General features: G+C 53.4%; 1 protein-coding gene across 5 annotated transcripts in view; it reads right to left on the bottom strand.

The window, feature by feature from the left end:
* Positions 1–160: 160 nt before the first annotated feature.
* LOC133352413 (guanine nucleotide-binding protein G(I)/G(S)/G(T) subunit beta-1-like) overlaps positions 161–17632 on the bottom strand; it is a 60022-nt gene continuing 42550 nt past the window's right edge. For 4 of the 5 annotated variants that reach the window (XM_061568035.1, XM_061568038.1, XM_061568039.1 and 1 more), the window contains exons 5-10: positions 14360–14423; positions 12722–12884; positions 11680–11746; positions 10414–10615; positions 9274–9490; positions 161–8336 (exon numbers count right to left, since the gene is read on the bottom strand). In XM_061568035.1, coding sequence (XP_061424019.1) covers positions 8230–8336; positions 9274–9490; positions 10414–10615; positions 11680–11746; positions 12722–12884; positions 14360–14423 — 820 coding nt within the window. In that variant the 3' untranslated portion in view covers positions 161–8229. Of the gene's footprint in view, positions 8337–9273; positions 9491–10413; positions 10616–11679; positions 11747–12721; positions 12885–14359; positions 14424–15624; positions 15689–17632 lie in introns of all 5 variants that reach the window. The other variant, XM_061568037.1, reaches the window with a different exon arrangement.

Raw genomic sequence — 17632 nt, forward strand, 5'->3', positions numbered from 1 at the left:
CCACATTCTCAGGCGTTGGCCGCACCTCCGATCGGCGCCGTTGGCGACGTACGGCGCGAAAGAGGTTCAAAGCGGACATAGGAAAGCTCGGCCGTCGCCAACGCTCGAATATTTGTTTTGCGCATTGACAGAATCAGGGCATATGCACGGAGACGGCGCGCTCATGTGAAATGGCTTTATTACATCATTTTAGTTTCTTATTTAAATAACAACGGCGACACTGCACGCTACCGCACACGGCCACTCCCCTGGAGGGGTGGTGGTGGGGGGGGGATGGGGGTGGTCAGGAGAGGGGAGAGCAGGGGGGAGGCTGGGCGAGCGAGGACGCAGAGCAAAGTGAGAGACGCGGTGCGTGCGACGGGAAGAGCGTGTGGATGGAGAGACGGGTTTCGGAGTCGAGTGTGCACCGAAGGATCGCGGGGCGGATTTAGATCGACGGCTGCCACGAGGCAAGGGGGGGGGGGCACGGTGAGATCAAACAGGTCCCGTGGACCTCATCACAACCATCGTCACCGTCGTCAGGTTGGTGGGTGCGCGAGTCATCGCTTCAGGAGGCAAGAGCTGTGATACTCGCAACTCCACGGGGCGAAAGTGGCCAGCCAAATGGAAGGTAAAACGCAAACGAGCTCACGAGATTATCCGCGAAGACCTTGAGTGTTTATCCATCCTACGTCTGCACGGTGAGGTTTCTGTGGATACTCAAACACTCTGAATGCAGGACCCTCCTCAAGCAAGCAACGTGGATACTCTAGGAAGCTTCCTGGGTATAAAGGCCATTGTTATCAATCATCTTGGGATGGCACGGGGGTTTTGGGACGTGTGATAGAAGAGCTTCATAGCCCATCGGGGCTTTTGCAGCTGAAAGATTAAAACGTCTGGTGTCCAAAATGAGAGAAAGCTGAGCACCAATATAAACCACATGGGTTGGGGGAGGCGTAGGCGAGAGAGTTCGTGAGCAGGGGGTGAGGCGGCGATTGTGTGAGGAGGGGACGGGACCACAGCTATTTTAGTATCGAGACAAAAACGGAACTCATCTTCTCCAAAATGTAAATACCACCGAGAGTAAAATGTTGAGGCGGCAGACCGTGAAGACCAAAGTGAAACTGAATCCATGCACAACAAGGCACAGGACCCACAAAGCGGACTGTGGGACTCCAAAGCCCACCCCACCTATCATCACAAACACCTCTTCTTTACCATGGCACATCCGAGCACGGGGGGTGGTTTTTCCACTGGCTATTTTGTCGAGCCGAGCCAGAACCAAGCCGTGAAACTGAGGCCTCGCAAAACATCTGAATTTGGCTTGGGGGGCCAAGCAGGGCCAGAGTAGCGGGGGGCGCAAATATTTTCGGTCGTAGGTCGGTGTCGGTTTCACGTTGGACTTTTACCCACGACTCGACTCATCAATTGCGTTGCGTGGTAGGCGGCACGGCACGGCTCCAGGCAGTGGGGAAACAACAAAAACCACCAAGCGGGTGCCTCCCGACCCGCGCCTGGCTCGGTTGTGCGGTCAGAAAAACCCCAAGAGGGTGAAATAAAATCAGAAATAAAATCAGAAATAAAGAGACACGAGAGTCCGTAGCCGTTAACGCACATTGTTCCGTTTTACAGAGCGAGACGGAAGCGCGAGGAAACAGAACCGAGCGACGTTCCCAGCGAAATGAAAAAGGCATTTTTTTTTAGTTTTAAAGCGAACATGGGGAGGTAGGGGGAGGCGGCGGGGTCGGGAGGGTGCCCACTCAACCAGAAGCCAGCCACACACTCAGACCGCTTCTACAGTACACACCAAAAAGCTACGTTAAAAAGTCGATTATATTCATATATTTATAAAAACCTGCAATAAATCACGAGTTATTCTTCTTTTAGGCGATTAAGTTTTGTCTTTTAAAGATTTTTTTGATTAAAATTGTTTTAATTGTCTTGAGCGTCGTTAAATGGTTTCCTTTCAAAGTTTACTTTTTTTAAAAACGGGGAGGTTCGTGTCCATCTTTATCATCTTTTTGAACGTGAGAACGTTGATTCTGGGGGATGGTTTTGGGGGGGGGGGGGGGGGGTTGATCGTTACCGATCGGTAGAACGGTAAAAAAACACCACCGGGTGACGACCCAACCCGCTGGACAACCCTAACACGCCAAAAACATCACCACGGGTCACTTCAAGTCTGCGTTGTGTGCAGGGAACAGCGTTCAACGGGTTTGAGACGAGAAAGTTGTAAGAGCTGTTCGCATCATCCAGACAACACGTGTTTCATTCGTCCCCCCCCTCACCCCCATGTGTCCATTTAAACAAAACGAACCCCCACCGATCTCAACTCTGGTAAATAATTCCTCCGAGTTGTCGCAGTTTACAGCACACTACGGACCGGGCACTCCACCTCCACCACGACCATCACCACACATTCTCTCCGTGTCCCCGTTGCACCACCATCAACCCGTAACGGTGCTGGGGAGGAGGAACGGCAGGCGGAGCAAACTCGGGGTAGGCAAGGGAGGGATGGAGGGAGGGCAGCTGTTGGAAGTTTTAATGAAGGGGTTTCTATGGACAACAGAAATAGCTGGGGGGGGTACAACAGGACATCGGCGATCCAAGGCAGGCACCACAGGTGTGCGTGTGTGTGCACAAAACAAAATACAACAATCTGGACACGGAATATCACGGGACGTTGACAACCCCCGTCAGGGTCTGGCAATGACTTGGCAACTGCCCGCACCCACCTCCTTCCCATGAGAGATTAAGATTTCACGATTCTCGGTTGACGATTGGATAGGGGAAAAATCGATTCTTTGCAGCTCAGTTTTATTTAACTCCCGTCGTTTGGCTTCTATCGGTTTCTCTTTCTGTTGGCGTCATTCATACGGGTTTTGTTCACGACATCAGCCCAAAGAATAAGAACAATCACCAAGGGCATATCGGCCGCGGATAACTTGCAATCATCGCAATGGGACCATCGGGGAGGACCAAGATAGCCTTTAAAAAGGAATCTGTAAATTGGTTGGCTTCGCATACTCGGAGTCCCCCATCAGTGTCTGCGATGTTATTTGCCAAACGTAACTGCTGACAGGGTGCAATTTTATCGAATTCCTTCCGTACAATATGCCGCACAAATGTTGCGTGTGAAGATCACAACCACCCACCACCGCCAGGAGGCGGCTCGCCCAACCCAAAGCAAAGCGGGGAAGATTGCTCGGCCACAACTCGCGCCCCACCCTGCAGCCAGATGGGACACCGCAACCCTGGGACGACGACGTCACTCCGCTCGCCCTCCCAGGCCACCCCCAGCTCGGATTACCTCGATGACATCACCAACCCCATCACCTCCCGTCCAGCAGCACGAGTGGGGATGGAGGGGGAGGGATAAGACTCCCTCCCCTGCCACGTGTCGTGCTGGGTGGTGATGCGTGAAGGGGGCGGTGGGGGCAATCTTTTGAGCGTTTCCCTTCTTAATGTTGCCGGGGTTCTCCGGCTTCCTCCAATAAAAGAGATGTTGTAAAAGCGCACTTAGGGATTATTAAATATCGTCTACACAGTGGGGTTTAAAGTTTTACGTCACTTAAGTTTAAAAGCTCCGTTGAAAAACGAAGGCAAATTCCAAATGTAAAAAGGAGGGGGGAGGGTGAGGACCGGCGTTAAACTCATCCCTTATGATGCCAACAGAAAAAAAAAATTTCCCCACACCAGAGCTGCACGTCAATTAAAAAACTTGGCCACACATTCAACCCCGCCCCTCCCCCCCAATAAAAGAGCAGGAACCCTCAAGACAGGATCATCGTGACGACCTCGGCGGGTCAGAAGTCCCCCTTCACCTCGGGTTAAAGTAATAACCGGAGCGTTATTGTTACGACAGGTGAACGAGGCAGGCCCTGTGAACCGGCCCAACATTTTTGCGAACATAAAAAAACGACGGTAAAAATCACAATTATAATTGTGAAGGCCTACCAAGAGAGATACCGCAATAACAAAACAAAATAGAGAGAAGGAATCGAGTCGATATATTTTACAGTTAAAATCCGTCACAGTAACAATAATCGAATGGTAATTATTCTACCAAAAGCAAAAATGCACCCCCGTGCCCCATGAACCCGTCACCGCGTGGTGTTTAACCTATATACGAGTAGCAGTGATCATCAGCGTCGTCGTGAGCGCAAAATCACCGGTTCTTGGTGGCGTGCGACTCTGGGGAGGGGGGGCTCTCTCGCTCTCCACCACGGCTCTGTTGTGGCTGGCACCTGTGGGGGAGGCGAGCGGTGCATATGTACACGTGGGTCGGTGGCGGGACACCGAGAGGCGTGGACGCGGCGTAACACCGGGGCGCGCAAACAACGCCGCACGCGGGACGGCGTGTGGTCCGTCTCGGCGCTACAGGAGCAGAAAATGCCGGCCTCTGCCAGACGCACTCGTCCCTAGCGTCTTCTCTTTAGAAGGGGGGGGGGGGGGGGGAACACCCCTGAAGGCAGCATTGTTACAGCGCGGCTGCAAGAGAGGGGGGGGGGGGTCTCAAACCGATGTTGGGCGAGCGTGGTGGCTTCACCCTTGCCGGCCCGGCCGGGCCAGGAGCCGTCGATAACCGTGTGACCAAGCGGTGACCAAGCTGTGACCAAGCTGTGACCAAGCTGTGACCAAGCTGTGACCAAGCTGTGCCGGGCCAACTGCAGTCAATCGACACCGCAACTCACCTTGTCGGCCATCCACGAGTGAAGCCACAACCCTGCGTTGTCACTCTGCGGCGGGACTAAAGACGAAGGTTGAACGTTTATTGGTCGTTTGTTCAGCGCCCTTGAAAAATTTGCTCGCCATGTCACAGCGCGATATATATATTTTTTAATTGTCGTTATTATCACGACCGTCATGAGTTAAAAGGTAGCGCGACGGCGTTTACAGTCTGCCCCGGGGGGGGAAAAAACAACAAAGTGGTCCGCGGCTGGAATTTTCTGCTTCAGGGTGGCGACCGCAAAGCGCATGTTGGCCCACCTCGACTCGCAGGCGATTTTGGTGACGAGAAATCAAAACGCATTTCAGATGAACGGCTGCGGTTTACAAAAAAAGAACAAGAAAATGAAGGCGAGAAAACCCCCGATGAAAAGATAAACAACAAACATTGCAGGCAACAATAAACTTAAGACACTCTCGGGAGTTTGGTTTTTGTGGCACGTGCCTTGGCGAACGGAAAATTACGACCGGTACAAAAGCCACGAAATAAAAATACCCAAAAAAGGAAAACACAAAAAAGTTATCGGGTTAACGTGACGGCCAACATCAAAGGAGGGATTTCAACGCCCGCTCGGAGCCGGCGCGGTGTGCGGACGAGGCAGCGTCGGCAAAAGTGACCCCTCTCTCTCAACTCGCAAACGCCTCGCTGCCTCGTCGCGACTCCAACCTCGCCAGCACAGGCTGTCACTCGTTACAAGCGCACCCTCTCTTCGGGGGTGGGGGGGGGGGGGAAGCCTTTCCTGGGCCAAAATCGGAACTTCAAAATTTACCTTTGGTGCTGATCCCCTCACCCCCCCCCCCCCCAACATCAACATCAACACAATCCCTTGCCGACTATGATCCAAAAACCGTGCGTCCACACGGGCACACGGAGGGGAAGCCGGTCACAGAGTGCGACGTTAAAATGAGAAATGCAGCGTTGTTGTTGCCAGCTCGACGAATCCCCCCACCCCTCTCTCCCCTCGAGTACCCCAATTAGTGCGGCAAAGATGCTCGCGGTGACGCGACGGGTGAAGGCCGTTTCGCAGTGGGTAGGCCTAAAAACGGGGACGTCAGTCGCGTCCACTCTCCTGATATTGGCCAAACTTCTCCTACGAAGAACCCCTTCCCCCTCCTCCTGGAAGTCCCCGAGACTGAGTGGGCGGGGGTTATTTAAGATGCGCAACTCAAAACTTTATTCTGATTATATCCAGGTTGCTGTGCAACCCCGTGTAAATAGACACGTGACAGATCCGCCGATTGAAACGGATTCTTAGGCTCACGGCACATGCAGTGATGTGTGTGCGCACGCGCGCAAGAGTCGACCATTCCCATCCACACACACGTGTGATGATACTGTAACATGCTGGGTTTGTGGAAACCCTACAATCAATATCTTGCGCGAACACGTGGCAACAAAAAGCCATAATCCAGGAGGCGGCGGTGAGCCGCTTACGCCGATAGATTTCATTTCAAACGATGGAGAGACCGCATTTCGCGGTGCATCTTGGGCCGGAAATTCCATTTTAAAAAAAAGGGAGGGCAAACTTCGTCTCCGTGTAAAACCTGAAGGTTTGTCACTTCGGTAGATCCAGGTCACTTGCCAAACAAAGAGACGATATCCCACCCCCCCCAACATCTCACCCGGTTAAACAAAAATCACGCCCACCCCACCTCCCCCCGCCCACCAGCGATGACGAACAGAGACGCGACGGCACACAACTCTACCGCCCCCCCCCCCCCCCCGCTGCTGCCGTTTGAGAGAGCGGCCGGTTGCTTTCCCCACGGGGGGGACGCACGCTCCATCGCTTTGAAGATTGGGGCCGCGAAAGCGACGAAGAACCAAACGTCAAAGCGAACCCCCGCCCCCCCCCCCCCCATCTGGCGAGCAACGTCGCACGCGCACAGCCCACGAGTGATCGGGGATGGGGGGGGGGTCACAACCAGCACCCCCCACAGTCGGACCCATTCTGCAGAGAACCCCTCCGACAGTCCAGCGTGTAATCTAATCAATCCTGCCAACCTGCCGCCCCCCCAGCTGACCGATTCGTCTCTCTTCTCTCCCACCATCAGTGAGCCCCCCCCCCCCCCCGCTTACCCTCGGTGGCACCTCCCCCCCCTCCCCCCCTGCTTTGCCCCCCCACCCCCCCCTAATCTACAGCGAAGAGTAAAAAGCTGGAATGTGGTTTCACGATCGTCGTCATCGTCGTCCTACCGGCCTCACTCAACAAAAACCACCCCGCCGCCCCCCAAAGCGCTCCTCTCCTCCTGACGTCGCCGGTTCCCAACGGTGTTGGCTGCGGAGCTGACGATACGTTTTCAAAAGTGGAAACTGCGTGTATTTGCGTAATATACAGTAGAGCGGCGGAACCACTGACTTGGGGGGATATGTCACCCATCCCGCGAGCGGGGGAAAAAAATAACAAAAATACGTGTCCCCGTGACGCCGGGGGTGGGGGGCGGGTGATAGTTTGTTAACGGCTCCCCCCCTACTCCACTGCTGCTGCTGCCTGGGGGCCCCCCCCTACACCTGCAGCCCCCTCCCCTTCCCCCCCCCCCAAGGACGCCCCCCACCCCAGCACTCGGTACCCCCAGGGCGAGTGCAAGGGAGGGGGGGGGGGACCCCAGGGCCGCCACCGCCACCGCGCTACGCTAACAAACAGGCCGCCGCAGCAGCAGCCCCTCGCGCTGTTGCTATTGAACGAACGAGCCGAGCAAGAGAATAATTTTAATGTGAAGTTTTACAGGGATGCTTGCTTTAGTCTGACCTTCGCCCCCAACTAGGGGCGACCTGTGACCCCACCAACACGTTCAATTCCCCCACCCCCGCCCATGCCACCATGCCCCCCCCCCCCCCCCGGCTAACGACAACGCTGTCAGCCACCTCCCCAACCCGCTTAGCGTAGCCCCCCCGGTCACCCTTCACGTCACGGGCGGGCAACGAGGCTTCGTTACCATCAGCTGACAAAACTACATGGGAGAGGGGGAACAGCGGAGGATCAGCGGGAGCCCTGGTTGGGCCCCACATCAAACGCACCACCCCTTCACCAACATCACCACCAGCAGCAGCTCTCAAGCCAATGCAACCATCTAGATCGTGAAGCTTCGTGACCACGTGCTTGGGCTGTGCCACCATTTACTACTGAGAGATGGGAGGGGGGGGGGGAAGGGCCAGGATGTGAATTGTTTAAAAGGAAGACAAAGTCAGTGACGCTAAGAAGCATGCGGCGGCGGTGGTGGTGGTGAGGGGAATAAGGTGGTGAGAGGGTGTGGGGTAGAGGCTGTGAACACTACACCCGAGTCACCACCACCACCCAACAGCGTGTCTTCTTGTCAGACTGTCGTCGATGCGCACGCACGTTGACGTGCGAGTCGGGGGACATCAGAGGGAGGGGGGAAGGTGGCAAGGGATTGGAGAGAGGAGTGCATCACCCAACTCTAAAGTGACCGCATAAAACCTCGTCAATGTGAGCTGCAAGTGGTGATGTCGGTGGTGGTAGTTGTGGTGATGGTGGTGGTGGTGCACGGGGCTGTGTTGTGCTCTTAGTTCCAGATCTTGAGGAAGCTGTCCCAGGAACCAGTAGCCACCGCCATGCCATCCTCCGTCACTCCAAGGCACGACACGCGGTTATCATGTCCAGCCAGCACACCTGGTCGCGTGCGCACACGCAGGGAACAAAAATGTGCAGAACCCCCGTTTAGCACCAAGGTCATCGGAAGGTCACCGCGTAAGTTCTCTCGATGCTGGGCCGTGTGCGTGCGTGTCGAGAAATGTTGCCGCTTGAGCTTCTGCCACACTCTGCCGTGGACACGGTCGTCAACCCCCGAACACGGCGTTAATGTGTCGCGCATCGCTCTCAGGGGCGCGGGGGGGGGGGGGGGTGCCGGGCCAGCTTCAGACGACAGTGAAAGTAAAACGACGCCGACTAGGCTAAACCAGCAGGCCACCCTCCTTGGTCAATACTGCTATTCTATCGAACTTAAAAAAAATAAACCTCTGCGTCCGCCGCGCGATGGACGTTAAAATATGCTGCGATATTAGATGAGAGGATTAGGTCAAGTGTGCCGGTGTCATGGCCCAAATTAGAATAACTTGCCAAGCAGTTGCATGGATTAACAAAAAGCAACATCGCCCCCTACGGAGCAGACTCATGCCGACTTGCAAGCGAGTGCTCTCGTTCACCGGTGCCGCACAGCGACAGCTGCCCATTCGGTTGTCCCCCCCCTCCTCATCCTGGGCTAGAAATCTGACAAGGTGACTTCGGCAGCAGAGCAAGCAACCCGCAAATCGGGAGGTCGCGAGGTCATATCCATGGTTGGTCGGTCGACCTCAGCCCAACATCCCTGTTGGAGTCGATAAAACGAGTACAACGGTTGTCTTGACCCCCCCCCCTCACAGGAATGTGGAATTCATAAGACTGGCTCAGGGCATGAATTAAGGAGGCACGTGCACCGTCTTAATGCTCATGCGAGGAGGAAATCTCCGACTGGGTTAAAAAAAAATGAAAAACCGTGCTGCAAGACATTCCGGTACGATTCTTTTAAAATTGCCGATTATTTATCCGCGACGTCGGTGCTGTGTCGCACCTGCGCGCTCGGCCTTCATGGCGTCCCACACGTTGCAGTTGAAGTCGTCGTAGCCGGCGAGCAGCAGGCGCCCGCTGCGGGAGAAGGCCACGGAGGTGATTCCGCAGATGATGTTGTCGTGGGAGTACAGCACGAGCTCCTGGTCGGCGCGCAGGTCAAACAGGCGGCACGTGGCGTCGTCGGAGCCCGTCGCGAACGCGTTGCCGTTCGGGAAGAACTGCACCGCACCACGCACGCAACAAAAGACAAAAGATCAACCCTCGCCCGCGTATAGCCTGAACAGACTGTCGGGGCAAGTGCTGTTCGAGAGCACATACGATGGACGGGGGAAAAAAAAGCACACGAGGGGGTGGGTGGCCAGCACCACGCGACTGCACCTTTGTATCCCCTGTGGCGATGTTTGCACATCGCACCAGATACTCATTGTAGGCAGTAGACCTAAATGAGACCCAGGACAGGTTCAAATATATTTCGCACACCGTTATAGGTTGCGAGCGGGAATTTCACTCTGGTCGCCGGGCTTGCAGAGCAGCGCCCTTAATCTCGATACTACGGCTCTCCAAGACGAAGAAACATGCGCACATCATGTGTCAACGCGATGATGGGGAATGTCAACGCAGGCCTTCCCCCAACCGCTAGGTAACGGACTGTATGCATCGACTCGCATGCTCGAAACAACTTAAAAAATGTGGCCGAGCGCAGAACTAAAATTAAAAACAGTGCCGTTGATACGTTCCACTCTTGTAGCTGTTTAGTGCGGTTAAGAGGCGACTTGCAGCTATGGATAAATATCGGCTGTGCGCCCTTCAGAAGCAGAAGGCCTCACGTGGTTGTGAGCCAAGCCGTGGCGGGGGCTTTATCTGGCCCACAAGCTGCAGACTGCCCCACTCCTGACAAATAATATTAAATCTTGACTTAAAGCTTTCGTGACTTCAGGAATTCATATTCATATTAAAAACAGAGGAGGCTCGCTTAATAGACTGGGCTTGCCAGCTCAACCGCTCAAAAATCGGGCCCAACGGGAAAGTTGCCGATTTAAGACTAAAGACTGTCCAGAGGATCGCGAGAGCGCCCGGCAAAAATCCTCCACCCCGCATGGGAACCGCCGTGGCCGTGACGGCGCCGCCGCCGCCGACTCACGCAGATGGCGTTGATGTCGGACTCGTGCCCGGAAAAGGTCTGCCGGCACATGCCGTCGCGCACGTCCCACAGCTTGGCGGAGGCGTCGCAGGCGCCCGACACGAACGCGCGGCCGTCGGGGGCCAGGGCCAGGCTCATGACGTCGCCCGAATGGCCCACAAATGCCGTCGTCTGCTGCCCCGTCTCGATGTCCCACAGCGCGCTGGGGAGAGGGGGGGGGGGGGCGGCGGTGCGGGGTGAGGGGCATATCGCGTGGGGAGAAAGGAGAGGGAGATGTGCAAGTGCCGTGCTGGTTAGAGGCTGACAATTGTGGAAATGCACAGGGCGATTCATTTATAGATACCGCACGAAAATACAAGTTCAAAATACAGTCCCGGCTATTTCTTGCTCACGCCGATGCTGCCGGAAGAGCCTTCCCGCTAGAAGAGACCTATAGATCCCTTCTAACAGAGTTTGTGGCATTCTCTTCCATGCTGGCCCGGCATCTTGGAAGGAGGGGACCAGTTACTTGCACGATTTGCCAAACGAAAACTGCATTGAGAAAATATAAAGAACACATTTAGGAGATAAAGTCGACACATTTCTGTGCATTCCACTGTTATTTAAACATTTTGGCTTCCTAAAATGGCCAATGACACTGGCACACAATGGCCGCTTATCGAACAATGGTCGCCGGATCGTCGATGTCCAATAAAGAAGACGGCATGGAGCTGATTTTTTTTACATTCAGTACAACCGCGGCATTTTAACAAGACGGCCTCTGCGGGATCTGAGCCATGAACCCCCTGCAAGCAAGGGGGCGGACGCCGTGTCACCACTCGGCCGTGCCACTGCCCCCGACAACAACCAGCAGAGGGGCAGGCGGCTGAAAACACAGCGAGTTGAAACAAATGGGAGGAGAGGTGGTGTAATTTCCAGCCATCCAAGTCAGTCAACTCATGGCACCTGGGTCTGTCCCGTGACCTCCTGCCAGCAGTGAGCCTTCCACACTTCACCTGATGGCCTCTAAGTGCACCTAGCCTGGCACAAGCGCTGCAGTGACGTCACCACCACAGAGTAGCGAACGGCGGCAGCCGCTGTTGCCGTTATTGCGTCATGTTGTCGAGGGTCAGCGGCTCGGGTGAACGAATCCGTAGCGATGTTTAGGTGGTGGTGGTGGTTTTGGTGATGGTCATGGTGGGGGCGGGGGAAAGGGGGTTGTTGTATTGAGGACACGATGGCGATCGAGCGATCGAGGGTTGACTCGTGCGCAGCGCGGTCCCTCACCATGTGGTGTCGCCGGAGCTGGTCACGATGCGGTTGTCATCCAGGAAGCGGCAGCAAGACAGGTAACCTGGCGACGGGGGAACACGAGCGCGTCAAGATTGCCGGCGACGGGAAACGATGTGCTCGAGAATGGATTTGTTCGATAGAGCCGCCCCCCCTCCTTTACGCCTGCATGTTTCAGCGCAATTCACACACGGATCAGACTTGCATCTCATCGCACGGCCCCCTGCAGCCCACAGCGTAGCCCACGCAAGCTCTACGACACCCTGTCAGTGCATGCGGACGACAAACCAAGCGCTATCCAGGCTCAAACTTGCTTAGCTTCCAAGATCGGACGAGGTCAGGTGCTGTACATTTGGAGTTTGCATGTTACTCCCCGTGGTCGCGTGGATTTGTTGCCGGAATCCTCCGGTTTTTCCCTCCATATTAAAAACATGCATTTTGAGAATTTGACTGCTATAAATTTCCAATTGAAAAGCCACTTCATGGGGCTGAGCTATATAAAGCTCAGCAGGCCTTATCTGGTAGGATAAAAAATGGTTTAGTTTTAGTTTATTTGGTCATCGGCATATCTGTGTATGAGCACTTGTATTTAAGTGTCTTAGTGTGTATAGGCTCAGTGTGTACAAGTGTGTAAGAGTATAGACTTATATATAGATGATGAGTATGTGTAGACGCTGTATGAGTGCGCAAATAATATGGGCGTCTAGGCTGTGCGTGTATATGAATGTGTGTATGTATAGGGCTACGGTTAGTACGCTGCGCTATGAACCTGGCAGCCAGAGTTTGATTTCCGCTCACGGGTCCTGGGCCTCCCCTGGGTCGACTCGGTCTCAAATGAGTACCTAGTACGGTGTGTACACATCGCCACTGGGGAGACAAAGACGGCCAGGCGTGGTGCTGGCCACCCACCCCCTCCGTGTGCAGTCCCAACCTTTATCAGGTGCTCATTAACAGCACTTGCCCCAACAATCTGTTAAGGCTACACAGGGGATCTTTGCCTTTGCCCACGACGAGCGAGTGTATCCGAGCGAGCACCCACCCGTGTGGCCGGGCAGCTCCCTGCTGACCCTCACGTTGCCCTCGCGGGTCTTGAGGCTGTAGATGGAGCAGATGTTGTCGAGGCCGCCGCACGCCACGTAGTTACCGGAGGGCGCGTACGAGCAGGTCATCACCCAGGACGAGCGCAGGGGGATCGCATGTACCTGCGCGGGACGCGCACACGCGCGCAGGTTACAACAGGGGGTACACACGCACAAGGCTTAAACAGAAGTACACACGCGCGCAGGTTACAACAGGGGTACACACGCACAAGGCTTAAACAGAAGTACACACGCGCGCAGGTTACAACAGGGGTACACACGCACAAGGCTTAAACAGAAGTACACACACACAGGTTACAACAGGGGGTACACACGCACAAGGCTTAAACAGAAGTACACACACACAGGTTACAACAGGGGTACAACACGCACAAGGCTTAAACAGAAGTACACACGCGCGCAGGTTACAACAGGGGTACACACGCACAAGGCTTAAACAGAAGTACACACACACACAGGTTACAACAGGGGTACAACACGCACAAGGCTTAAACAGGGGAATACACACACACATGTTACAACAGAGGCACACACGCATAAGAGTTAAACAGGGGTATACAAGACAAAAATATCCCCCGTATAGCCTTAACAGACTGTTGGGACAAGTGCTGTTAGCGAGCACCTATGGAGGCCAGAACAACACACGTTGTGGGGTGGGTGGCCAACACCATTCCCGGCTGCCTTTTGTCTCAGCGGCGATGTTTAAACATCGCACCAGGTACTCATTTGAGGCCGAATCGACCTAGGAGAGGCCCAGGACCGGTTAATTTAATCGTCACTGGTGTTGGCCGTGAGCGGGAATCGAACTCGGGTCGCCAGGTTCATAGCACATTCCGCGAACCGTGACACTACCGCGCTAACCGCTACACTACAGGGATATATACACACGGTTTAGAAAAGTACACACATTACGGGTTACAAAAGGGGTATACACACAGGCGGGTTACATCGACAAGGGTTACAGACAGATATACACAGAAGGGTTGTGGAAAAAAACTCTAGACAAAGATCCCCCGTATAGCCTTAACAGGCTGTTGGGACAAGTGCTGTTAGCAACCACCTTTGAAGGCCGGCACGAAACACGAGGGGGTGGGTGACCAGCACCATGCCCGGCCACCTTTGTCTCCCTAGGTGATATTTACACACTGTACCAGGTACTCATTTGAGGCTGACTCGACCTAGGGGAAGCTCAGGACTGGTTCAAATAATAGCCACTGGTGTTGCCCGTGAGTGGAAATCGAACCCGGGTTGTCAGGTTTGTAGCACAGTGCGCTAACCACTACACTACCGCTCCCCTATATATACACACACACGGTGAAACACATACGGATGCAAACAGATTACGCACTCACGGGCACACACACAGTTCCATGCACACGAGTGTGGATACACATGGATGCAACGGAATACATACCCACTGGTTAACAATTTTATACAACGACTTCAATCAAATGGTATCATTGAAGAGTTCCATTCGACATTTCAAAAGTTTAAAATCAACAGTTTTAATTTTGCACGCGCAATGAGCCGCCGAGGACGCGAGCGGGAAGGCGGGGCGCGCGGGCAGGAGAGCGTACCTTGTTGGTCGTGTAACTGTCCCATATGATGAGTTTGCCGTCCTGGGAGGCGCTCACTAACAGTCTACATGTGTAGCGTGCACATGCATGTGTCACCATGTGTATGCACGTGTGTTACGAGTGTTGCGCGTGTGCGGGATGAGAGTGATGCGAGTGATGAGTGGTGCGTGCGAGTGTTAGGGGCACGTGTGCATATGGTTACGAGTGTGTGGTACGGAGCATGTGGTTATGGGTATTGTGTGCGTGTAGTTATGGGCATGTGGTACAATCGTTGTGTTTAAGTGTTATGATGAATTATGCGTAGAGAAAGAATGCAAATCGTGGATATGGTTTGCATGATGAATGTGTGTGGTCATATATAAAGAGTGTTATGTACGCGTTGTGTTGGGCGCGATGCATTTCATGTTGCGTATCGTGTGTCGTCCGCAAAGCAAGGTGCGTTTGCATGCAGCGATGAAAATGCACGCGCACACAGACACACACAAAAACAAAAAACACCAAAGATGGTTTAGACAAAAATGAAACAAACAAAAAACAGCCAAGACCTCATGCAACGCAAAACCATTGCAACTTAATCCTTTGGCACAAAACTGAGATAAAAAAAAAAAACATCAAGAATAAATGGTGCATGGCCAGGAGAGGAGGGTGATCTTAAAAAACAAACAAACCTGAGATTAAACATAACAAAAAAAATGAAAAGCGAGCGATTAGCACAAAGCACGGCGGTTCGTGGCACGCCAGCGCCACGCTGAAAATGGGAACAGACCACGACTCCCAAACGAGAGAGGGAGAGCAAATGACACAAAGGAGCGACGGAGACGGACAAACAAAAAATGGACCGAGGAATGGGCGGCATCCAACACGATCTCCCATCCTGGGGTCAGGAGCGCATCAAGGAGATGTGCGCAGAGCGAAAGGGCAAAGACCAACAAAAGAAGGACGCGGACACGCACAATGAGCACTGCCACGGACAGCGTACGCACGATGGGTGAGGCACTCACGTGGATTCTATCGCCGCGTTGAGAACCGCTGTCGCTGGGCGAGACTGCCGGGGAAACGCTAAAGACGTACCGGGCAGCCGCTTGTCCGGTTAACAAATGAACGCGATTTCGCCTCGACGAACGAAAAATGTGCAGGACGACCACGGTGAGCTTTGACCTTCGACCTTCGACGATGATGGACCGTGCCTTCGACTTTGGAAAAAGATTTCATTTATAAAGATATAAATGAAACCATAAAAGCAAATCTCGGGCAAAACACTCTACCTTGTTGGTAGTGTGCGAGTCCCATATAATTAGCTTGCCATCTTGGGAGGCACTCACAAGGTTTCTGGAAACAGGGGGGGAAACATTTCAAATGCGCGCACACGTTGCACGCAGTTATACTCGGCAACACCACCCACTGCGCCTTCGCGACATTCACACAATGGTTCGGAGGAGGCTCATTTCAACCTGAAACAGAAAATGTTGACTCGACCACTGCTGTTATGATGACGGAGTGAGTGCGTGGAGTTAGCTTGGTGTAACGGAGCAGCTTGAAGCAAGAGTAAAGGCAACTCAAGATCTCGCTCTCTCAGCAGCTGAAGCTCCATGCCATGTGAGGGTGGGGGGGTAAGACACTGCCAAGAGGAGATTCACAAAGAACCACGCAGCGCAGCAACGCCAACTAAACAAAAAAACCACGCCTGCTCTCTCTCATCGCTCGGAGAAAAAAAAACAACTTCAGGACAGGAAATGTGGAATGCCTGTGCCATGCGACACTCACGCACACGCGCAACATGCTTGAAGGTAGAAAAACAACCACACAAGTTATTAAAATTGGGTTTCGCTCACTCCACGCTTCATCAATTTCAGGCTGCCACTCGCCCGCTGGTCACTCTGCTCACAACGCTCAAGACGATACTGCAAAGTTTTTCGCGGTTGTGCCGCACGCCTCTCCCGGTTTACGTTTTAACAAAAATTTGCGTTGGTTGGCACGCGCAGTGTTGCGTCACGAAGTCCGACGTTTCATTCCACGAGCTCAGCAAGTTCCCGGGCACAGGGAGCGAGATGAAACGTCGGACGTCATGCGCCGCAGAACACCGCGTGGCACGACCCGGGAAAAAACGAATGTGAAAACACTTGGGGCTCCCAAGAACGTAAATAACTCGTACCCTACACAAGATCAAGCAGGCCTGGCAGAAAATAAAAGTTGACTGGGAACGCTCGATTACCGGGAATAATGGGGACAGGGGGTGGTCCCGATGAAATAAGTCAAACGGATTATGCAAAATATACAAATTATGCTAAAATGATCGTTTACCCAATTAGAATAGGAGTGAAGAAATCTTCCGTTTTAAAAAAATCGCTTCTACAAGTAAATCAAATCACTTTCCGCCAACGGCATATGCGGTAACGTGGGTGTCGAGCCACTGACGGGCGAGGAGCAGCCAACAATTAAACCAGCGCACAAATTAAATAATTAACATTTTTTGCGAGCGTGATTAATCCACAAGTCACATCATGTTCCCCACCGATAACCAAGAGTTAGCTGTACAAGACAAAAACAAGACCAGGATTGACATACGGATTTAAATGTTGCGACTCTTAAAACCCAGGGGAGGAGCAGAAGATGCGCGAGATGGATCCGAGGAACACAAGACTGGATGGTACGTATGTAGAATTCTTCACACAGTACGTAGCCAACAGTGCTAATTGGAGGTGCGGGGGAAGGACAACAAACCAAAAACACAAAAAAGGAGTTCCAAAGAAATTAGTTTTTAAATTTAGATCGGGTCACAAATGAAGGGATGACGAAGAAGGCAAGAGTGGCAAGTGGCCATCTCACGATAAGTTGGGAGAAAGTGGACTCGGACGGCGAGAGACGGAGGACAAGTCGCTTACGTTTAGGTGTACCCGTCTCAGGCAAGCTGGAAGAAAGTCAACTAGATGGCGAGGGGGGGAAATGTTACGAGGTGGTAAATCCATAACGGAAGGAACGTTGAACGACTAGGGAAGCATCAGGTTGGAGACCAAAAGACAGGCCCTACAAAGCGGTGGTTTTAAAGCTGTGAACAATGGTAAAGAACTGTGCAGTGGACGTGGAGATGATAACCCAGGACAGAAACAAGTAGATAAAAGGGAGCAGAGAGGCAGTGAGAAGACACGAAACCCTGGCCACAGCACACAGGGGCAGAGCAAGGTGCCCACATGCAAAGACAGACACCCCCAACGCAGCCTTTCACAGACCGTCGAGGCCAAGTGCTGTTAAAGCGAGCACCTATGAAGGCCGTCA

This window comes from Lethenteron reissneri, chromosome 40 (assembly GCF_015708825.2).
Source record: "Lethenteron reissneri isolate LAM-NWPU_2019-01 chromosome 40, ASM1570882v1, whole genome shotgun sequence".
In the NCBI taxonomy this organism is placed as follows: domain Eukaryota; kingdom Metazoa; phylum Chordata; class Hyperoartia; order Petromyzontiformes; family Petromyzontidae; genus Lethenteron; species Lethenteron reissneri.